This window comes from Metopolophium dirhodum, chromosome 8 (assembly GCF_019925205.1).
Source record: "Metopolophium dirhodum isolate CAU chromosome 8, ASM1992520v1, whole genome shotgun sequence".
Lineage (NCBI taxonomy): Eukaryota > Metazoa > Arthropoda > Insecta > Hemiptera > Aphididae > Metopolophium > Metopolophium dirhodum.
The window spans coordinates 12273373-12297544 of NC_083567.1; the positions used below are offsets into that span (position 1 = coordinate 12273373).

Genomic DNA, 24172 nt, shown 5'->3' on the forward strand with positions numbered 1-24172 from the left:
TTAATCATGTAAAATCAAAATTTATATTATAATCATAAATCAAATGAGCTGAAGTATATGGTATGTTTAATATTTTGATAATGTAATATAAAAAATTTAAATGTGTTGAATATATCATAATTCCAATAAATGTGGTTATAGCAGCCACTTATTAAATTATATTATTTATATAATGTTAACAGATTTAAACTATTAAAATAGAGCATACCTCTATTGAAGCGGTTCTTAATAATCCATTTAAAATTCCATATTTATAAAACAAATTTTAAAGTAAGATCTTATATAGTAGGATTTCTAATTTGCAACAGCTCACAAAGTTTTAGTGTTTACTAACATTTTTATAATGGTATTCTTGAAAAATGCTTATCAGGAATAGTTAAAAATTCAGAATATGAAAGCTAGTCCATAAGTTTTTTAAAAAAAATATCTTAAATTTTGTTCTGTTTATGTAAAAGTATTATATGTGATTATATTTGTTTTGACGTATTACCATAATCTATTATTGGAGGATTGTCTTGTGTTTTGTAACAAATTAGTTTATCCTTAATCTTTTAAAAAATATATATAATATGCGTACATATTTATATATTTTTTATATACTTTTTCACGTATTTTTCTTGTTTGTATTTGGAACAGCCTTGGTTATTGAAGTGGCCCTATTTTCCCATCATTGTAAAAATAGTAATTTATTATTTATGATCACATATCCAATACTTCATACTATTTAATATTTTCTTTAGAAATAAGGTGTGTTTGAACTCTGAAGAATGGAGTTTTTTTTTATAGAAGTGAATAGTTCATTTTATTTTTATTCATCCTTTTAATATAAATTTATTATTCTATTATAATATAAAACCATTATTGACAGAAACAAATGTATATTTTATTTATTGTTTATATTGTTTAAAGAAAATTGAATTCTATGTATTAAGTAAACTTATCTTTCTATTCCTTTATCGGTAGAATTTAATTGAATTCAAGAGTTGCACCTTTGCTTATTCAATGCTGTTGTATTTGTATTATTTTAAATGTAATAACAATGCGGTTATTATGGTTGATTCTGAGTGATCTACATGCTCGATCATTGCATTTAAATTGTCTAATAGAGTTCAAGTACTTTTTTATATTAGGCCTTCTTTCGCTGTCCCCTAGTTGTATTTTATTGTTTTGGAGTTTGAAACAAGTAAGTTATTATATTATTTTTTTTTTTTTGTCTCACGGTTCATTAAGTTTATATGTGTATAAATAAGTTTATTTTCAGAGCAATCTTATTGAAGACTTATTGACAACAATTAAAGCCATTTTGACAACTCTCAGTTTGATGTTGTATTTTTTGTCTTGTGCTTACAACAGACATAACATACGGTTATGTTATGTAAAATGTTTGGACGTCTTATCCTACAACAAAAATACATGTCTAAAAATGTCGTCTGTATTTATTATAAGTGGTATGCATTTGTTTTGGTTGGTTGTGTTTTTTGTCAACTCAATGACAACCCAAGAGCCTACCATCAATCTAGTGCTTCATGCTCAAGATTTCGTCTGTTTCATGTTTGAAATGCAATTTTACGTGATCTTATTGCTGTTGAAATCATCACTTGAAATGATCACTCATAGGATATCCAACTTTTTTCATATGATCAAGGTAGAACGATATTAATCAAAGATAATTATTTGTTAGTTGCACATAATTTGTTAATCATTGAATTAAATTGTAAGATATATAATTAACAAATCTCAAGATATAATTGAATTATACTGAGAAGTAATCCAGTTGATTAAAATCAGTTGTATGAATATTGTTTTTCAACTTTGTTATCAGTTTATGATTTTTATTAGAAATAATAAAAGCGCCTACATTTTCCCACAAATCTAAAAACTGAACTCTGGACCTGGCTCCTTCAGTTATTGCGTTACTAATATTACGATAATTATAAGTAAATATTGTTTTTATTTCAAAAGTTCAAATATATTATATACCACTGACTACGATCATTTATAGAATTGATAATTGATATCTATTTTAACATGAAGTCTATTTTTTCCTTAAATCATGTTTTAAACATTTCTATTAATTTATTGACATAAACTATTAAATCATAATTTATGTGTTATAACACTGAATATACATTATTAGAATATTATTTTTATTTGTTTACACACAGGAAAACAAAATTGATACAAAACTTATTTTGCCAGATTACTTTGCGAATTGTTTAGAAGATACTAGATTGTTACATATGGAGATATTTGATATAATGGTTAATGTTAATAGAATATATGGGCTTAATACATTAACCCTAATTATTCAATCAAGAATTTTGTTGGCCATAAACTTGTATTCATATATAACGAGTTTTTCATTAATTGAACTTGTAGAGAGTATGGCAACATTTCAAAGAGTTGCATTGTTATGTTATTGCTGTGAACTGATCAAACGAAATGTTAGTTCTAAATAATTGTTTTGATCAAATTGTACAATTACATAAGACTAAATAGTTTTCAGGAAAATATTATTAAAAGTTTGGTTAATGAAATGGATACAAATTTATTGCCAGGAGAAAATTATAAGCAACAGGCGAGTGTGAACTTTTTTAATTTATAGAATTTGTTTTATTGATTATTCATTTAATTTTTCTTTAGAGACTTTTATTTAATCACCAAGTACAAAAATTGAAGTTTGATTTGGATGCTTTAGAAATGTTTCCAATAAATTTAGAAACACTCTTATCTGTAAGTTGAATGAATTAAACTAAAATGTACTTTGGTTATGGTATCTAGTGTGATCACAATATAAGTCCCTAAATATTATAATAGCTGGATGACCTCGGGGCTCTAAACGAAATGGGGTTATTGGGAGGTTAAAGAGAGTACCAAACTACAAGTTTTAAGAAAATGTCAATATTTTAACTCTTTCAATACGCGATATGGACGCGTAATACAAGTTACTTTTTTGTAAAGGTTAAAGCCAACCTTTTTTATAGATTCAGATGTGTTATTTTTTTTTAACGATTTTTGTATATTAAGTTTTCTCCTATTGGAAAAATTAATGAAATTGGAGTAAGTTAAAATTTACAAATAATAAAGCTGTATTTCGAATAAAAAAAACCCCCATAGGTAAATGGGTATAGGTATAGGTATATGTTATAGGAAGCCCCGAAAAATATTACCTATTTTTATTTCTATTATGGTTTTCAAAAGTCTTAATAATATTATATACAATTACTTAAATATATTACATAATTAATAAAAAACAATGTTAAGTGTATTTACCTATTAAATAATATTATATAAAAGTACAAAAATGAGAATAACTATAACGAACTTATAAAGCGCGACCATACATAATGTTAAAACATGTTTACATCATTTTGATACTTAGAACATAGAACAGTTGGAAATGTAGAGCATAGTCATTGACTGTTTAGTGGTTGTTGGTAAGGGGCTTTTTTTACAGTATTTTAAAATCTGAGCTTTTTTTCATAAATGCAATAAAGGAGGGAATTTAGGTATCTGTTTAACACTTTGTTTTCATAATTTATCGTAGTTATACAAAAACTATAACACATTGCAATCTATATAGATTTTGTTATTTAATAAATATTAGTGTTAATTTATATATTTTCTGTGTACAAATAGTAATTTAACAATATTTCAAATTCTCGAGTATGAAATAAACATTGTTTAAATATCGTTAAAAACAGCAATTATTTATTAATTTCAACTTACTGTAACATTGTCAATTATGGAACAAAAAAAAACTTTGTACACAAAAATAGTTTTATAAAAAGCATTTGAATCTGTAGAAGTCCAAAGGAATTCCAGTATATAATATATAATATTTAAAATAATTTATTTAAAAACAAAAAATCAATAATTTTAATCACCTGTAAGTCATAGTTATATAAAACAAATTGAATTAATTATTCATACAAAAATAAGAAACATAATATGTATTATATAATAATAATTTCTATCCATCTAAAGTGTGATATGGCCAATATTGGTACCTACCCAGTACTAGACAATTTTTTCTATTAAATCATTTAATTAAAATATACATTAATACTAATTGGAGTATTGTAGCATACTAAATTGTGCATAAAAAATCGTATTTTTGCTTTTAGATACCTAATTATATGTCCCATACTCTTTTACCATGGACTTCATGCTTTGGACATTTTTAATATTGTTTTTTTATACCTCAGAATTTTTGGTAGTTACGTAGAAAAAGATTGTGGTTGCTATTTAAAAATAGTTACTTATATTGTGCAAGCTAGTTCCTGAAAGGGTTAAAATGTGTACTTACACATAGGTTCTTTAATACTCTCTTTAACATCTGATAAGTGATAACCTCATTTCCTGTTTGTGAACACACTATTTTCAATTTGTTACTTATTTGGAAAGTCAGTAGCTGCAATTCAAAATATGTCGCAGTTTTTTTAAAGTTTTTTTTCACTTATATTTTCAAAAAGACAGTATATGTATTGTAAAATTGAACGGTTATCACACTTTGGTAACTAAGTTACCTTCTAGGTAATAAAAAATACACTTGACTTGTTGAAATTGTATGTAATATATTTATTAATTTTTTTATAATGTTCAATATGTTTGTCATGAATGCTATGTACAAATCAATTTTATAGGCCCATGATCTTTATAACTAAATTAGAGCTATAATAAAAAATATGCTAAATATTCCAAATGATAAGTTAATTTTATTACAAAGATCATGGACCTATAAAAATTGACTTGTGCATAGCAGTTCATGCTTTATGGTACATTTGAACAATATTATAAAAAAAAAACAAATATAAAATTTTACTTACAATTAAATCATGTATAATGAGTTCTGTATTACCTATTGGATTAGCATTAGTTATCTATGAAATAGCGTGAAAACCGTATAATATTATTCGGCAATTGCTTTCATTCATCAAAATTCAACCAATTTTGCAAACTGTTTTTTCTCTATATTATAAATAAACAACTTTGCAAAATGGCCTTAGTAAAAAGGAACTATTGGTCATAATATATTACATTAAAAAAAAATGCCCTATAATATCTGCATTATATTTTGAACTAAAGCTACTAGCTTTCCAATTAATTAACATACTGTATATGATATTTAAATATATAATGTATACGCCATGACATGTATATTATCACATAATATTTTGATGTATAAATTTATTTTTTCAGATATTAATAACTACTGCCAGTTATCTTCTTCTATTCAGCCAATTAAATTTAACTTTATAGAGCTAATAAGTTTAATCTGCATCATTCTATATTAAATAATAATAAGTATTTAATATTTTTTCTTTAATTATTTATTAGTCCATATATTAAAAATATTAAATTACTTTATATAATTACTGATCTTAACTATTAACAACCGTGTAGTTTGTCTTATATAAGTATTACATACATACAGTTTAATATGTACAATGAAGTTGTTAATAATTGATAATTCATCAAACAAATTAGGAAATTGAATTCTGATCTGCTGCCAAGATGGGTTTTGCTGAACAAAAAGTCATGTGAAGTCTAGTCTTTCATTGCTTCATAACTAATAAAGTATTCTATTAGAATGACATAAACAATAAAAATATCAACTAAAATGTTGGATCAAATTAAAGGAATAATAAACATTTTTTTTTTTTAGATTATTTTTTTATTTAGCTGTTTTATGAATATTTACAATCTATACATAGTGAAATAGTACAAATGTACAATATGTTAATACAATTAGAATGTGGTTTTAAATTACTTACATAGGTTACCCGGAGAGTACAAAGTAAAATAATAATTGCCAATTGGTAATATTGATGTAACTGTAAGCTAAACATTATAAAATCGGAAAAAAGTGTTACGATTATACTATATATATTGGTTATTACCTATAATATTAAGTAAATTATGAAAATACATTTAATTGGTTTGATGTGAGGAATCATTCAAATGTCTAATTTTAACTTGTATGATAAAATAAATAGAATACATAATACAATATACAATAAACTGAATACAATTGAATATATTATAGGTTTTTCCATAGTAGTGTATACATTATTATGAAATCAATTATTAATTGTTTTTTATTACCCAAGTACAATAAATCATAACAAAAAAATAATAATTATACAGAAGTATCTATAACTGGATTATTTAATATAATTAAAATTTATTTGTCAAACTATGTTTAAAATTTAGTTTTGATCTGCTAATTAAATACCAGTTATTTATTATTGACTAGAATAAAACCATAAGAAACTTTTTTGACACCTTCCATAATAGAATCACTAAAATAAAAATGCCAATAACAAATATTAACTTGATTAACAAAATTTCTGTAGGAACTTTGACTTCTTTTACTAATTTATTATTCAATAAATACACCATTTTACTTTCTTTTAATAATCTAAGTTTTGTTTCGTCATCTAGTTTTTCCGCCAAAGCGTTCATTTCATTCCGTAAATGATTCTTTGCCTCTCTTACATTAATATCAAAGTAAAATGCTTCAGATCCTTTTCCATCTGAGAATGCCATCCTTTGTTTAGCCATCAATATTTGACCACCAGATAAAATACCCATGTACATATGATATATAAATGGCGACAACAGTACATGATTTTCATTTTCTAAACTTAATAAATAGTTGGAGTATTCAGCCATGGCCTTAGTTGTTCCAGAAGGCCATTTTTCTCCTAAATAATGTCGTAAACTGCTTTCAAATGGTTGTGTACGTAACAATCCATTAATTTGGCCAAATTTATGCAAGTTATAATTTTCTTCCTTTTTCATTGCAATCTCTAGATACTGGTATACAATATAAAATCTTCGTAATCCTTCTACCCATACTTTGCTATCAGTCATTCCTGAAATGTATAATCATTATCTGTAATTATTTCTCAAGGAGATTTTATTTCTAGAAATTATTTTAGGCGAATAAAATCTTGAGATTATATACGATGAGTTAGTGGCAGTTATAAGTTATAAGTAAGGACTAAGGGCTAATAACATTCATATTAATTATTAGAAAAATTTCTCATTTTAAACTGAAACAATAGAAGTAATTTCAGATTAATCAATTGTTATTAGTCTATTTCTATATTTCACAAACAATAAAATTGAATTTTTAAAACCAATAGCTTTTATTATTATCTCACTTATAAACTTAATGATAGATACTTGGAACCCTTATATTAATACGAACAGCACAGCAATTATATTGAGCAAACATTTACCATATTCTATGGGTTGAGTGTCTTCTTGGCACTTAATAATGTGTACAAGTTTATTAGTGTGGAATAAAATGGCAAGTTGCATTAATAGTTCTAGTAGTCTACTTTGATAATTGTTTAAACATTCATAAAAAAACCTCTTACTATTAATCCCATTTAGTATTTGTGGTGTTTGGTACCAAGTCTTGGTCAACTTACATCATCAAATTAAATAGTGATCCTATCAAAAGCATAAATATAGTTGTAATTCATTAATAACTACAGTGCTTTCAAATTATTGATAGGATTAGAAACCTTAAAGTAATGACTAATGTTGGGTGGGTGATTCACCTAAGGGAAACAAAATTAAAACAAAACACGTTGTATTTTTTAAATCTATATAGGTTGTCCTTTATATGTAAAATCGAGGTTTAGTTTAAGTATAATATTGGACCAGGTCTAAATAATATTTTAATTTTGAATTGGTTAAATTTATTTATTTCTCGAATAATGAGAAGAAATCTTTATTAAAACAATGTGATTGCACCAATATATATTTTAGTTAAGAATATGACAATTTAAAACTAAATGTATTACCAATGGTCATTTTTGCATTAATTAAGGCATCACTAATTCGATGTTCTTTCCTTGTGGCTTTTCTCATTCGCTCGGTAAACTTGATTTCTTCAGCTGCTGAAGATGGATTTTTATTATTGTCATTATTTTCCGCTTCAGTTAACATAATTATCAAAGTAAATTGTTTATTTTATTAAATAGATAGGGTTTAGTTTAAACAGTAATGCTGGATTTGAATTAAAAAAAATTAATGATACATATTGCAATCATAACATAATTAATATTATTTAATACTATACATTTTTATTAGAACTTGAAATTGTTCAGGTAAGTTAAGTGACACAGAAATACACTACACAAAATAGTTCTGACTTATGTGATAATATTATAATAATAATAATTTATTATAATTCATAATCATTGAATGCTATATAGAATGCTAACTCTTATCATAGAAGCGTAACTCAATCAGCTGATTCGGTTTACGTCATAGACCTTATCTAAGACCGTGGTTATAACTTATAAGTTAACTAAAGACCGGATTTATATTATATTTTAATTTTAACGCAAGTTATGAGGATATTAAAATTGTAAATTTTTTATACATCTTAAAATACTCATAACTCGCTTTAAAATTAAAATATACTAAAAAGCCCATGAGGTTGCCCAGATAATAATCTTACCTTTAGATTTTATAAGAGGTCAATTCACTCTAATTTTTAAATTAACGGAGCTACACGTGTTTTTCCGAGCGTACAATTTGCTATGTTACGCACTTGTAAGACGGAGACAACACATGCGGGTATAACGTCCTCTTAATACACCCACGGACTAAGACATAAGTATATATTATATCTTAGTCCGTGAATACACCTAATATAGTAATAAATTATGATGCTAATATATTCTCTAAAAAAACATGGGTAACGTAGTTACCCCAGCACTGCCCATGACCAATTATTATCATATCAAAATTTAACTCGTACAGTATTGTAATGATATGCTCACACACCATTATAATAAACTAAAATTTTACAGAATAATAAACAACGGCCAGACTGTCGTTTGTAGAAATCGGTCACATCAAATAAAACAGTGTAGTAGTCCGTGCATCAAATAAAACCATTAACAAAGACAATTAAGATATCGGCACGCACTTATAACGGTATTACGTAGGATGTGTGTGACTTTATTTTATGCTGACGCAAAAGAATAATCTAGTTCCCAGGCTCACGATAACTTTTTGATAAAGCCGCCTACCACTCTCATCTGGTCAGCATCCTCGCGTCGTCCCTTTAACCAGTGCATGAGCACCAACCACCAGAGTAACAACCTCTCAAGTCTCAAAAAATCGATTTCAACGAGCGACAACTAGACTCCTTATGCGAGCAATAATCAGTGCGTTCTTTAATTCAATTTGTGTATTTGGAGTAGGTATTACTTTGCTTCATCCACGGACTACTACACTGGACTGGATACGTCAAGGGAGGCGGGTGACGGTGGCCGGGCCGCTTAGTGTCCGCGAGAGAGGTGTAGAAAGGGGAAATAGTACGCGAGCGTATGTAGCGCAGCCTGGCTTACCACAGACATACTACTACCCATTCGGCATTCCGTCAAACGATGTAGAAATTCGCTAGACTAAACCGGTGTGAAAAATAATGCACCGGGATGTTTGGACCATATCATTTACATGGTTCATTATCCCTGTGCGGGATAATGTGGGATAATTTTAAACCGGTTTAGTCTAGCGAATTTCTACGATATTATGTGGTTTTATTTGGCGAGAATAAATTTGGTAAATGGTTTTTATCATTAAAGTATAGATGGCGCTAGATTCGCTCATGTACGATTTCCCTTCGTACACCTCTCTCGCGGACACTAAGCGGCTCGGCGGTAAACGTCTCGTTTCCAATCCAGTATAGTTGTAGTCCGTGGTTTCATCTAAGACCTCAAACTCCTACAATGTTATCTACAAACAACTGCGAATCAGGTAAGGCATATAATACAATATTTTATGTTGATAGCAGTTAATACATTCTATGTGCCTTTTTCCATAAAATTATATTGTACGGTGTATTTGATCTAATTCTTGATTACACGATCTCGAGAGCCCTCCGAACACATGGAGGAAGGCAATAGCGTGATTTTACTAGTCTAACTTTTGGTATTTTAATATAACTATCGACAGGAGTCTTTTTATATTTATCTTATGAGGGCGGCAGGGCGCACTAGTAGACAAAATATGGCATAAAAACATTGTTTCGTAATTCCAGGAATACGGCTTATTGAAGCGGTTTACAATAAAACTACCTATTATAAAAATTGTAGAGGAGAACTTTTTTAACAATCGTAAGAAATCCGATTTTTGATATCGTATTCCAATCGTCCAATATCACATGGTAAATTAACACGGTTTTTAACTTTTTATCGATTAACTATTCAACTAATTTATAAAAATATCGAAATTCGGGTTTCTTACGATTGTTAAAAAAGTTCTTCTCTACAATTTTTGTAATAGGTAGTTTTGCTGTAAACCGCTTTAATAAGCCGTATTACTTGAATTATCGAACTATTTGGGTATGATAAAAATACTAATTATTACGATATCGGAATAATTAATAATTATAGAAAAAAAATAATTATTTTATAATCGTTTGAATGAATAAATTATTATTACAATAATTAAAATATAAACTATGGTATCGGAATATTTTGTAAAAAAAAAAATAAACAAAATTAATTCAAATGTTATAACATTTATTGAACGTATTGTACATAAATTACAAATATTTAATTATTACTATTTACTAAACGAAATGTCATATTATAATCGTTTAAATTACTAAGTAATTACATAATTATTAACTGTACAAATAACTATAAATTAATATATAAATATTAAAATATTAAATAAATTAAATATTAAATACACATAAATCATTTAAATTTCTAAGACAAATTTTATATTTAACAAATGCGTGGATACGATAAAATCTGTATTTTTAAAAAATAAAGTATAACTACCTACTATTAGTATGAAAAAATGTACCTATAAGAGATTTAAATTTACATGTATAAATGTAATTATAAATTATAAAGTAACTAGCTCTAGTGAAACTCTGGGAGGGTTGGACTCGCTGAGAGTGGGTACCAATTTTGGAGACAATGTCGTTGGAATTATAAAAGTCGCAAAGGCTGTAAGACGATAGTTTAGGATTTGTGATAAGGATTAGTGATATGGATTGTATTGGTTAATATAATATTATGTATCTATATTCTATATGTTATTTTGTTTATGAATTATAATAAATAGGTACAATATATTATATTTGTTTGTATTTATATTGTATAGTTATAGTTTGTATTTTTCGTAAATTATTTCGTAAGTTGTGTAATAGGGTTTTCACTTATAGCCGCCCAACGTCGGGTCTGCAATCCACCGCAGGTGGATTGCCTACTTTATATACTGTAGCACATTGTCCGCGATCCGACGAATTCGGATTGCCTACCTAGGTGGCTAATTGGATGTTAATCGATTTTGACTTGAGATGACTGACTTGCTAGACAATCCAACTCGGGTTTTGACTTTACACTTTTTACATAAGAAAGAGCACCGGACATGCGATGGCACATACCACTTTATCCGCCGCAGGTGGATTGCTTATTTTTGTTTTGTCTTAGATGGGTAATGACTGATTTGCTGGACACTCTAACATGCAGATTTTCGAATTAACATTTTCTTACACGTACAAAAAAAGCACCAGACATACGCTGGGGGATAGTATTATCATTGAATTGCCGGTTTTCATGGGCCATGGGAGATTTCTAGACACTGAATCTTGACTTTCAAACGTTCCCACCTTCGAAACGAGACCGCCGAAGAGCCAGGCCATACAGAAATTCTTATCACCTTCTATATGTATAAGTGCGACATTTATAATTCGAATGTGTCTCCAAAATCGGTACTCACTTACAACTAACACGGTCAAGGGGTCCAACTATTTTTTCGATTATTCACGTATCTACGCAACTGACGGGGTTCGCAATCCACCGCAGGTGGATTGCATACCTGGTGATATACGCTTCGCATATAGTCCGCGATCCGACGCAGTCGTATCGCCTACCTATGTGATTTTATGACTGATAGCTAGACAATCAAATAAACCTATCGACTCTACACTTTTTAACAATTTTAACAACCAAAAGCAGCGGAGAAACGGGAGATGATCCTGGAGATCGTATCCAGCCTATCCATTTACAACGTTCGTGACGGATTGCTAGACGCTCAAACTTTTAAACATTCCCGCCAAAGCGCCAAGCCTTATCTCCAATCCATATCACTAATCCTTATCACAAATCCTAAACTTTCGTCTTACAGCCTTTGCGACTTTTATATTCCAAAATTGGTACCCACTCTCAGCGAGTCCAACTTTCCCAGAGTTTCACTTAGAGCTATAATAATATTTATAAACTAAACACAATAATTATTGCAATCAATTCTAGCGGATAAGAATGCTAAAAATAGCTTTTGTACGAGTTTAAAACCCAGCCTGATGTGGGCATGTTTGGTTCTAAGAATTTTCGTGTACATTGTTTACTTTGACATCTAATTACACAGTTATATTTCTAAATTTGGACCATAGTTCTATTTTTTATCTTGTAGCTAAAGAGGTACTCGTGCGTACCGACGGGTCACAAAAAAGATAAATGCATCGTATTATTTAATATACATTTATTAATTATTAGTAATGTGGTACTCAAAAGTACCGTCGGTCGACAAAGGGTTAACGACGGTGAAATCCAGAGTTCACTGTAGATCGACTTTCAATGGCATTATAAGACTGCTGGAATTTTGGAGTTCTCACGTGGGCGTCCAGTTCAGTCATATAATAATATACGAATAATGAACTTACTGTTTTATTTACTTCAATTATTGCATATCGATGTGAGCGCACACATAATGTGTTGTTTCTTTATTGAACAAAATAATAAGCCCATCGGGGAAGTAAGATAATTTAATATTAAAGTAGAATAATATACAAAAACGAGTTTTGTACAAAAGTTCGTTAACTATCTGGGCCCTGTTAATTTTAAATCTTTGCTAATAGATGTGAAAAGAAATATTTTTATTGATAATACCAACATCAAGAAATGTCTTATTTAGTGAAATAAGTCAGTGATTATGTTTATGATTCGGTATTACAAAATCTAGTATAAGAAACATTTGTATATTTTTTCTTTTGTTCTTATTATTCGTATTATCATTTATTTAATTGTGTGTTTAATTCAATCACGTGACTCGCTTCATCCACCACAAGCTTAGCTTAAAGGTGTAGGTAATTTTTATTATTTCCCTTAATACTTTGTATCATTTTTTGTTAATAACATAATATAATAAAAATCTTCTTTAATAAAAAAAAAAAAACAAATCAATAAAAAGTCAATGCCAGTACTTATACCGTGGTATAATAATATGATGTACCCGCTAGGGCGCTAGCTACACAAAACGAAATACAAAACTTTGTGCGTATTACCATGAACAAATAAACAATAATAAATTCATGGCTAAATATATATTTACAACAGTTTCATACAATGATACATAATTTTTAGATTAAATACATTTAATAATACAACATTTAATAATACATAATGTGTAGAATCATAATGCGCAGTCTCATATAATACATGGTTTTTAGACAGCAGTCTCATATAACAATACATAATTTTTAGACAACAGTCTCATTTAATAATACATAATGTGAAGAATCATAATGCGCAGTCTCATAATATAATACATGGTTTTTAGACAGCAGTCCCATATAACAATACACAATAAAACATAATTTGGAACATAATTTATAACAATATAGCCGGTAAATTTGACCGCCATATTAACTGGAGAAAAGACAAATTTAATGAGGGCAAACTATAATGCAATATTGCAATGAACGATAATTACTAAACGATATTCACTAAATCACATAGGTACAACGTGGTTTGAGAGTGCTGCAACAGGAACATAAAGATGCTGACTTAGCTGCAAGAAAAAACGAAGCGAAAAGGAGCCGAAAGCTGTGCAAAACTAACATATAAAAAAAATCAGGCACCGAGCACTAATACAATTTAATATTTATTCGAAGAAATGACGGAGCCCGACAAACTAAACACGCGGCGGAGAACGGCAGTGTACAATGTAATACAAATTACAAAGTACGTATGCGAAAAACAGCGTGCACGAACGGACCTAAAAGCGGGGGCGAAAAACGTCGGACGGACTACTGGCGAACGCGCACAATAATTAGGTTAGGTTAAAGCTATTTTTATAGTAATTTAACGGTGTCGGACGAATAATTGTCCGGCGGAAACAACAGGTGGTGCGTTTCGACCGGCCTGGCACCATCATGCGGTACGCCAAGAACTGCAGGTTGACGGGCGGCTGACGGCGGAAACTGCTGCAGGTACCACTGTGGCGTACAACGGTGATGGAAGGGGAAAACTTGGTGAACATTATTCTATGTCCACGAGGGTTTGACAGATGCAAACCCTGCGTGCCACGTTCACCAAGGATTTCCAAACGAATCTTTTCGTTCTCTTCCACGCAGACCTCCGCCGACCAACAGACCGCGCTGCAGGGTTTTCCGGGAATTCCGTGGGTACCGGCGGGTCAGACTTCACGCCACCGTACACGGGCGACTGGATTTGCAGCTCAATAGACGACCGGAAATGTTCACGCCGCCGTATCGGTAGCTGCAGGACAGGCGTGGGAGTGATCCTACGATCGACTGCCAGGTCCAGCGCGTCAATCAATGAGATTTCCCCGGGTGCGTCCGTCTTTGATATCACACAAACAGTTGCAGCAGGCTCCGATGATGGTGCAATTATAACTACGTCCTGCTGGTACACGGGTGAGTTAATTATTCTCAATTCCGGTGACGACCGGGTACTCTTCTTTGCGGCGTGTCCGCTGTGCAGTAACGATGACTTGACCGCGGCTGTGTTCTTGAGGTCAACTGCCAAATCCAGAACATCTATAATGGATCGACCCTCGTTATTGGCATACGACTGTTGGCATACGACAGTTCTCGATGTGGCGTCCATCTCTGTATATATATATGACGTGTAAACGGACGGCGAACAGGATGAGAGCCAAACACTTAATGACGGGTTTCAATAAACTATTTGTTACCGAAAAAAATAAACTATAGTAGTAGACAGTAGTATTATATTGTGGCCAGTATAGTTTGCTTGTGGCCAGCTATATATTAAATAATACAACTTATGGGCATTGGGCATTATTTTTTTTCTTAAAATTAGGCCTTTGCATGATTATTGGACGTGGACTAAAGAAGCAAATTCTAAAACAACAAACAACTTTTGAGTTTTTATTATATATTATATAATAATAATAAATAATAATAATGAACATAATGACTTACATAATACATTTTGTTAAACATTTTGAATACCTAGTATTAGTAAGTGTAATATTAATTATATCTATAATAATAGATATAATGTACCTAGGAAATTATTATGATTTACAAAATTTTGATAGATTCTTCTTTTTTGCATTTTCATTAGCTGTTCCTGGTCTGTTTGCCTAGTCCATTGACGCATTCTCATATTTATATAATATTTTATAATATACGCTATAATAAAATTTTTATGTTCCCCACATGGGAATGTGAACGTTTCACACCTGGTTATCAAGGCTTCTACCGTGTCTTTCTCTACTCGTACTTAACAATATACTTTTGTTTTTATACATTTTGGCGCAATTTTTGTTTATGTATTAGATTTAGGCGGGGAGATGAATGTATTGGATTTACAATTTTTTCTTTCTGTGTTTGTATACACATTTTATAGATGAAAAAATGCTTCAATCATTAAATTTAATGTTGGTTACTGGTAGCTTTGTACTTTTATTTGTAGGTATTCGAAAAATGTACAGTACCTAAGTGGCTAAGTACTTTACAAAAACGGGAAAACGGTCATTTTTACGAATAACAAGATTTCAACAAAATCAATTGTTTTATTTTCGTAATTCTTTATTCTAATATATAATCATAATTATAGACGTGAATATTTCTTAAAATATTTATATTAGCATTTTCTAAACATAAGTCCTACACGCATGGGCCCCCTCCCATGCCCATATTTCTAAAAAAATGTATACATATTTTACAAATACAAAAAAAACATATTATAATATCAAATGTTTTCCAAAAATTATGAACCCCTCCACCCCCACCAACCATGTCTCTGGAGCCACCCCTGACTCAGGCACGTAGATAAAAATAAAATTCGAGGGAGGTTCGTAGTAGATTTCGGGGGGTTCATAATCTATATATATAAATAAACTACACAACTATTAATTTTCGGGGGGGGGCCCAAAACCCCCCTTTATACGTGCCTGCCCTGACTAGATGAGTCATGAGTGTATAGTTGTAAGTACTATCGAAAGTCGAAATTTAGTACCTGCTATTTATTAATCAGTAAAACAACTGCACCTGCAGTGAGTTTCCGTTATTAAATAATAATGAAAAACATTAATCCACTAGATAGTGAAACGTGTGCATGACTATTCTCTGTCCGGTCATTAAGAACACGGATTTCATTACTAATTAGTTGCCAGAACTATTAATCTAAAGCTGGTTACACACGGAGCGATTCGAACGCGCGCGTACGTGATTTTCAAATCGCGGCAAATATAAAAACGCGTACGCGTATGCTTACACACGAGCGTTTAACTCGCGTCAAAAATCAAAATAATAGTACTTGTTTAGTTTAATGTTAAATGATTAGTTTTATCAATTATTTTTTTTTAATATTAATGAGATTGGAGAGGCATTGATAAAAGCAATCTGGTACAGTGGCTCAAATAGTGAAATTTTTTAGGGGGGGGGCTCAAACATACATATTGACCAAAAAGTAAAAAGTATTAACCTTACAATAAGTACATACATCACTTGCATCAAGATATGTAAGGTAGATTCAAAACATACAATCTACCAACCATTGGCGGTGTCAGATATTTTTTATTGGAGTGGGTGAGGGGTGATACCGGGCCAAATTTTTTTCTGGTAGGGCATTTATATACGGCTACTGGATCACCCATTAATTTGTTTATTGGTAGGTATCATATTTTCAGAAAGTATTGCTTAAAATGTTTTGGGTATAATATACTATATTTCTAAATAAATAATCAAAAATATACCTACTATATTATTATCACAAAAGTACTACAGTAAAACTTCAAATTTTCTAATAATACTTAACTTTTTATTTTTTTATGTATGAGATTTTAGAAAGTGTACAGTATTAGTATTAACTTAATTGAATATTTTTATTTCTAAATGTGCAAAAAAAGCATATTGAACTTGAATATAACAGTCAAACTTAATAGGTGTACTATAACTCAAGTCTAAAAACTCTTTGAAGTTATTAATACAATTTTATATACAAATAATGGTTTACAATTTCTTTATTTATTTACATGTTTTTAACATTATGGAATCCAAAGTAGGTAAAGGTATAACCTAAAGTACTACATATGTTTTATGTAAACTTGTCATACGGTTATATGACTTATGAGTTTATGACATAATATAAATTTGTTATAAGCACATTAATATATTTTATGTTTATTGCAATTAAACAAAAAAAGAGAGGGCTTTTTGGACTTGGTATCTAAATAGCAACATATTAACATGTTGGTATTGCCTATTAAAATAAAAATCAATAAATGAAATGTATTATGTTAGAATTATTTATTTTATTATGATGGTTGAATCAAATTTATGCACAAGTACCATATTTCTAAATATCAACATAAGATATAAACTTTAATGGAGGGGCAAAATCAAATTTTGGGGGGACTTACCCACCCTTGTACCAGTGTAGCACCGCCCCTGCTATGAGTAAAGTTATATAAGTATATTTTTAATTAGATTTTAACCATTTTTAAAATTGTATGTATTTTATACAAGAGACATAAATAAGAAAAGACCAGTATTTTTTTCTTAATTAGAATTTTCATTTCGATAAATCAAATAAGTTTGTTCAACATTTTTAAAATGTTCATAGGTACATTGTATAATTTTGTCAATTGTTTTGTTCTGTGATTCTTGAATGGAAAGTTCCTATGTACTATTTACGCACAGAATACAACATATTTTGGATAGAAAAATAAAAAACAAGGAATATGACAATATTATTGATGATTAATCACTGGTGAGTGTTTTAATGATATTTAATTGATATAGATATATACACTTACCTGTATTCCAAATACTTTCCTCGTTCAGCTCATCAATTATAAATGCCTCGTAGTTATCAAACATTATTGTAGTTTAATATGAAATACATAAATACTAAAATATGAACAGCAAATTGCAAATTAAATGACGAGCTCTGGTCATACCAATGTCAACTTTTTGAATGAACAAAAATTGGAAAAAACGTGCCTATGGAGCGTTAAAATCGTTTCGTGTGAATATTAACATTTGAAATGCACGGTTTAATTTTAGAGTTTGATCGCGACCGAACGCGCTAAAATTAAACCTGCGCGATTTATCGCGTACATTTGCGATCCGAACGCGTCTGTTATTCCCCGTTTGAATATCAACATCAAAATACACGTGTACCATTTCGGGCGATTATTTGCCGCGATTCGAATCGCGTTCGAATCGCTCCGTGTGTAACCAGCTTTATAGTTTATTATAATTTTATAAAATATTTTCGTTTGGTCGATTGCGGGCACACATTTTTTTTTTTTTATTAATAACCCGGGTGTGCCGGGTTTATTAAACCGGGTACCGGGTATATTCCAGGGTAAAAATGTAGCTTTACACCGGGTACCGGGTACTGTCCAAGTCATCTTTTAATAATTCGCCGGGTAACGAGTATTAGTCGGGTACTGAATATGATATCGGGTACCCAGTTTGGACTCGATAGCCGGGTCTTAGCGGGTCTTAGTGGCTATTATTTAAGGGGAACAATTTAGGCAATTTCTTATCTTGTCGTCGCCGCCCGTAATCTTTGTGTTAGTCGTAAATGATTATTAGTGTGAGTGCGGTACTATATATGTACCACCACCTTCCGCCCTATCATACAGGTAGTACTGATACTGCGGGCGTATTTGCGAGTTGGGTCCGCGGTCGCTATCGCGTCTTTATCGTAAAACCATTGTGGGGATTTTAATGTTTTTATAATTACAATATTTACCGATAATAATTTATATTAGGGTTAATTATGATTTATGACTGTACTTGCCACTTGGATTTAGTTTTAATACATTACAATAATATAATATATAGTATAAGAAATAGGAATAGGTAGTATTTAAACATTTTAAAATTTTTTACATTTAATATAATTTATTTTTTATCAAATACTTAATAATACATAATAATATTGAAGTCGTTATTTTAATTAAATATATTACATTATAACTACGAAAAAAGCTAAAAATTAATCTCTAATGGGTAAACCACGATTAAAACGGGAATCTAATATTTCATGTAACAAATGGTCATGGTAAAATGAAATCAACTGTTGCTGCATTCGTAGTTCGAAAAAAACGTCATCTCGTACAATCTTTTGGTACAACATACCTGAAAACGTAAATGAGAACGATATATGAAATATTTAGTGAATCAAGTAATATTGTAAAATGTATGTGTATAACACTGGATCCTCGTCAAAATGTGGCGGCAATGATGTAAGAATTATGTTGTAAATTGTAAATAAAAAATGAATAACTACTGAAGCTGTACATTTTTCACGTAGTTATTAGCTTATTTAGAATACTTAGTACAAAATATTATTTTACTTGGTATCGCAAGTTATTCCACGATATTTTTACCATGACATTTTGACAGGATACCTATAAAACTATATAAGTATAATTTACGTACCTTTGGATGACCACACGACGAAATAACAGTAAGCTCTTTGTGTTATGTGTAGTTGTCCTTGTATTTGATAATAGTAATTATCATTTGTTTTTAAATTTAATTTTCCATCGATGACTGTCGCAAATTTCAATTTTCCATTTTGGATAGCATCTTCAGGTGTGAGATCTTTAATAGTGTATGGACATTTAATTTCTATGATACCATCGTCTTCGATTAGCCCGTCAGGACTTGCAGCCAAAAAATGATATGTTTTATCAACAAATAAACCAGCCGGTTTAATTTTTAAGTTGATCACTTTTTCGAAGGAAATTCTTGCTATAGGTTCATTTTCGATGCCATAGTTTGTCGATAAATTACCGGAAAATGTATTATATAATATACTTTTAACAGTATTTTTCCTTGACGTTGTTAATCGTAGTTTACAAACCTTTCCAAAATTTGAGGCTGTCAGTCGTATACTTCTCTCTACTTTCCATAGTTCGCTTTCAGACTGATTTTTCGTTGACTCTTCTAATGTTTTAATTTCTTCATTAGTCTTTGATACACGCTCTAAAAATTTTATTTTTTTAATATTAAATTCTTTTGGATCCATATCCAATATTTGAGGTTCTTCTTGAATACATCCATAGTCTCGGTCTGGGCCATTATAAACTTTTTTAGTAGACTTGGAATTTCCAAATAGTTGTCGTCTTTTTAATTTATTTTTATTTTTGTTCGAACGTTGTTCTATAAAACGTTTAGTAAATACACCTGGACTTGCCTTTGTAATTTTTTTGTGTAGTACACTTATATGCGACGGACCTGCATTTAAGGACGTTAGAGCAATATGACATCGTGTTTGGTAAGACCCTTTTAAAGAAAAATTAATACGCTTTCCACCTACGTATTTGGCGACTACACTATTATAATTTTCGACACAGTTATTATTAACATTGTGAATTAAACTTGAAGAATGGTGTGCTAATAAATTTCTTGCAGCTAAAATGTCATTCCAAAGACCGGATTTTTCTAAATCGGGCACTAAATTATTTTCACCGTCTTTTAGGCCATCACAAAAATACTGATCACAATGTGTATGGTATCCAAATACATGATAAGGTCCATTCAAAATATCCGACTTAAGTAGTTTTACTTTTTCTGTAGCATTTATTTTCATATTACTACGAAACTTTATGGCTTCAGTAACAGCATATCGAAGACGGAGTACATTATTTTTTAAAAAAGTTCTTTGAACACCTGGAACAATATTCCCATTTGTACACTTGCGTCGACTAGCTGTTTCACGTAGTCTGTTTATATAGTTCCTAAGCAAATGATTTGTACACTCTATTTTCTTTATATTCAAATCCGGTCCATATGGTTTAGTTAAACTCAAGTTCTTCATCACACTACTATCACCGTCTCCGATTAACTTATCATAAATAAGGTTATGCATTGGAATACTCTCTTTGAATCCTTCAACTATTATACTTGATTCCATAGAAGTAGAGGTACTATCCCAATTCTTATAACACACGTGAGATCTGGTTGGTTCATTTTGTTGGGAAGCTCGATGACAAATAATGCAATATTTATTTTTAACGCCAACAAATAAACATTTTTTTGTATTCCATCCAAATATGGAAGCGACACCAGATAAAGCATTATAATTGCTTTTATATGATCTTTTTGACCATGCCCCATCTGCAATCACGGTTATCAAGGGACGTCCTTGTTCATCTACGTCTCCGTTTTCAATTGCAATTTTTGATTCCTCTTGTCCCGCTTTTATCATCTCATCCAAACTTACACTAAATATACTTTGACTAACTTGTTCGTGAATATTTTGATAAGTAGGAAGTGACATGCAATACATATCAAGTATACCACAGAACTCTTCCAATTGGGAATATCCTTGTCCCGTGTTTAATATGGCAGATGTAACTGCTGTATTTATACTGAAACCTTTTCGTTCAGGATCTTCTGAATAAATATTTTCTATCGTACCACATATTTTACATTTAAAAACAAATGTGCTAAAAAATCCATTTTTTTTTTCTTTTATAATTTTTAAGTCAGAAAATGTACAGTCAAACGTATTGTGTCGAATACTTTGAATTGCCTTGAATAAAAATGCTATATCAACCATCCTTCTGCCTTGTAATATATATCTAATAAAAAAAAAGGTGGATAAGTGGATGTCGCTCTGCTGTACGGTAGGTTACAAGTGGGTCACTGTAATGGATGGTGTTAAATTTGAATTCAATGATATAATATCATTGTATAAGAAAAACGATTCTGAGCGAAAACGGTCAGTCAGCCTATGATTTTACCAAGTATATTTGATGATATTATTGTGAATAAAGTAATTTATATATAACCTATTTACGTGGAGCCTTGTTTTAAATTTTCAATCCTTAGCCATAAAAGTTAAAAATGTATACATTTTTAACTACAAAATAATTAATAAATTATAAATTTGATAAATGTTGTCAAAATTTGAACTTTAAATGCTTATAAAAAAAAATTATGCCTATGTATTTTTAATATTTTTCAACTGCTATTAGAACGATATATCAGGAGCCTTATATTAAATTTTCACGATTTTTTTACCCAACAAATAAAAATTTATTGATATTTATAGAAAAAAAACTAAAAAAATTGAAAACTGACAATGTCCGTAAACAGCTCAAAAAGAGTCAAAATATTTTCAACATTTTATGGTGTATAGAAAATGCTAATATAAACATTCAGTGAAATTTTCAAGTATCTACAGTCATTCGTTTTTTAATTACAATAAAATAAGAAAATTGTTACATGAGAAATCGAGTAAATATCAAATGTTGTAAAAATATAAATTTCAGACGCTCATAAAAATTTAATTTAAGTTTCTTCTAGATATTTTTTTTTTGATAAAGGTAGACAAACTTATGAGTAATCTTATATTACATTTTCAAATCTTAGATTTAAAAAGAAAAATTTTTATGAATTCTCATCAAAATAATTTGCTATTTTTCGTGATTTTTCCGTGTTTTGTCAAAATTTGAACTTTAAATGCTTATAATTAAAAACTGTGACTAAGGATTTTTAATTTTTTTCATCTGCCTTTGAAACAATAACCTGGGAGCCTTCTATTAAATTTTCAAGCTTTTTTACTCAACAGATAAAATTTTATTGATATTTATAGAAAAAAAAACTAAAAAAAATTGAAAACTGACAATGGCCGTAAACAGCTCAAAAAGAGTCAAAATATTTTGTAAATTTTATGGTGTATAGAAAATGCTAATATAAACATTCAGTCAAAATTTCATGTCCCTACGGTCATTTGTTTTAGAGTTACACCAAAAACCAAAATCGATTTTCTCGAAAACAGATTTTGCGTAAAAATTCCCGTTTTTCCTTAATTTTTCTTTTGTTTTTCACGTCGCTTGTGAAAACTACTGGGAAATTTTTACTTTTGACCCCCCAAAGTACCAACTAGATTCACTTTCCTATCAGAAAAGTTACTATTGAAGAAAATCCAAGCACTTTTACTGTCCTAAAAGGTGATGACAGACACAAAAATAAAAAAAAAAATTAAAAAAAAAATTAAAAAAAAAATAAAAAAAAATAAAAAAAAAAACACACATCATTGTAGAATCAATACATTCATCGCTTCGCTCAGAATCTAAAATATGGGTAAAAAAGCTTGAAAATTGAATAAAAACCTCCTAATATATTGTTACAATGATATTTGAAAAATATTTAAAATCCATAGTCACAATTTTTTTATAAGCATATAAATTCAAATATTGACAAAATACGTAAAAATGACAAAAATTTGCAAATTATTTTGAGCTGTTTACGGACAATTTCATATTTCAATATTTTTAGTTTTTTTTTTCTATAAATATCAATAAAATTTTATTTAATGGGCCGAAAATCTTGAAAATTTAATACAAGGCTCCTGATATATTGTTACAATAGTAGTTGAAAAATATTAAAATACATAGGCAAATTTTTGTTTTACAAGCATTTAAACTTAAATTTTTGACTAAATTTTTTTTTTTTTATTTTTTATCTAGAAACTGTACAATCTGTACATAAAAAAAAAAGTACAATAAGCATAAGTGATGGTTATTTTTTAGTTATAATTTATGATCTTGAATATCTTGAGCGAAGAACCAACCAGCGAAGGCACTTCGGCTTGACTAAATTTAAAACTATTTTTTAGTTAAAAATGTGTAAAATGTTCAACTTTTATAGCTAAGGATCGAAAATTGAAAAGAAGGTTCCACGTAAATAGGTTATAATATATAAATTACTTAATTCACAAAGAAACCAATTTATAAAAACTTAACACATTGCACCTATAATGTATATTGTAGTTATACTAATAAAAACATTAATCACTTACTCTTCTGCGTTTATTTTATGTCTGTCTGATACTACTAATCTGTATGTGGATTGAAATATGTTATTATTTATAGT

General features: G+C 29.6%; 2 protein-coding genes and 1 pseudogene across 3 annotated transcripts; 1 reads left to right on the forward strand and 2 right to left on the reverse strand.

Moving 5' to 3' along the window:
- The first annotated feature begins 922 nt into the window (after positions 1-922).
- Positions 923-5667, forward strand: LOC132949928 (uncharacterized; annotated as a pseudogene).
- Positions 5668-5805: 138 nt separating this feature from the next.
- LOC132949927 (uncharacterized) lies at positions 5806-8186 on the reverse strand. 2 transcript variants are annotated; one of them, XM_061021052.1, is made up of 3 exons: positions 7824-7839; positions 7392-7467; positions 5806-6881 (listed from the first exon to the last, which is right to left on the reverse strand). In XM_061021052.1, exon 3 carries the CDS (start codon positions 6877-6879, stop codon positions 6256-6258), a length of 624 nt encoding a protein of 207 aa, XP_060877035.1. In that variant the 5' UTR covers positions 6880-6881; positions 7392-7467; positions 7824-7839; the 3' UTR covers positions 5806-6255. The 2 variants fall into 2 exon arrangements, with proteins under 2 accessions (XP_060877035.1, XP_060877034.1); XM_061021051.1 differs by lacking the exon at positions 7392-7467 and having other exon boundaries at positions 7824-8186.
- A 10771-nt stretch (positions 8187-18957) lies between these two features.
- LOC132951319 (uncharacterized) lies at positions 18958-21851 on the reverse strand. Its single transcript, XM_061023146.1, has 2 exons — positions 19724-21851; positions 18958-19420 (listed from the first exon to the last, which is right to left on the reverse strand). The coding sequence occupies exons 1-2, from the start codon at positions 21849-21851 to the stop codon at positions 19278-19280; spliced, it is 2271 nt and encodes a 756-aa protein (XP_060879129.1). The 3' UTR covers positions 18958-19277.
- Positions 21852-24172: the final 2321 nt, after the last annotated feature.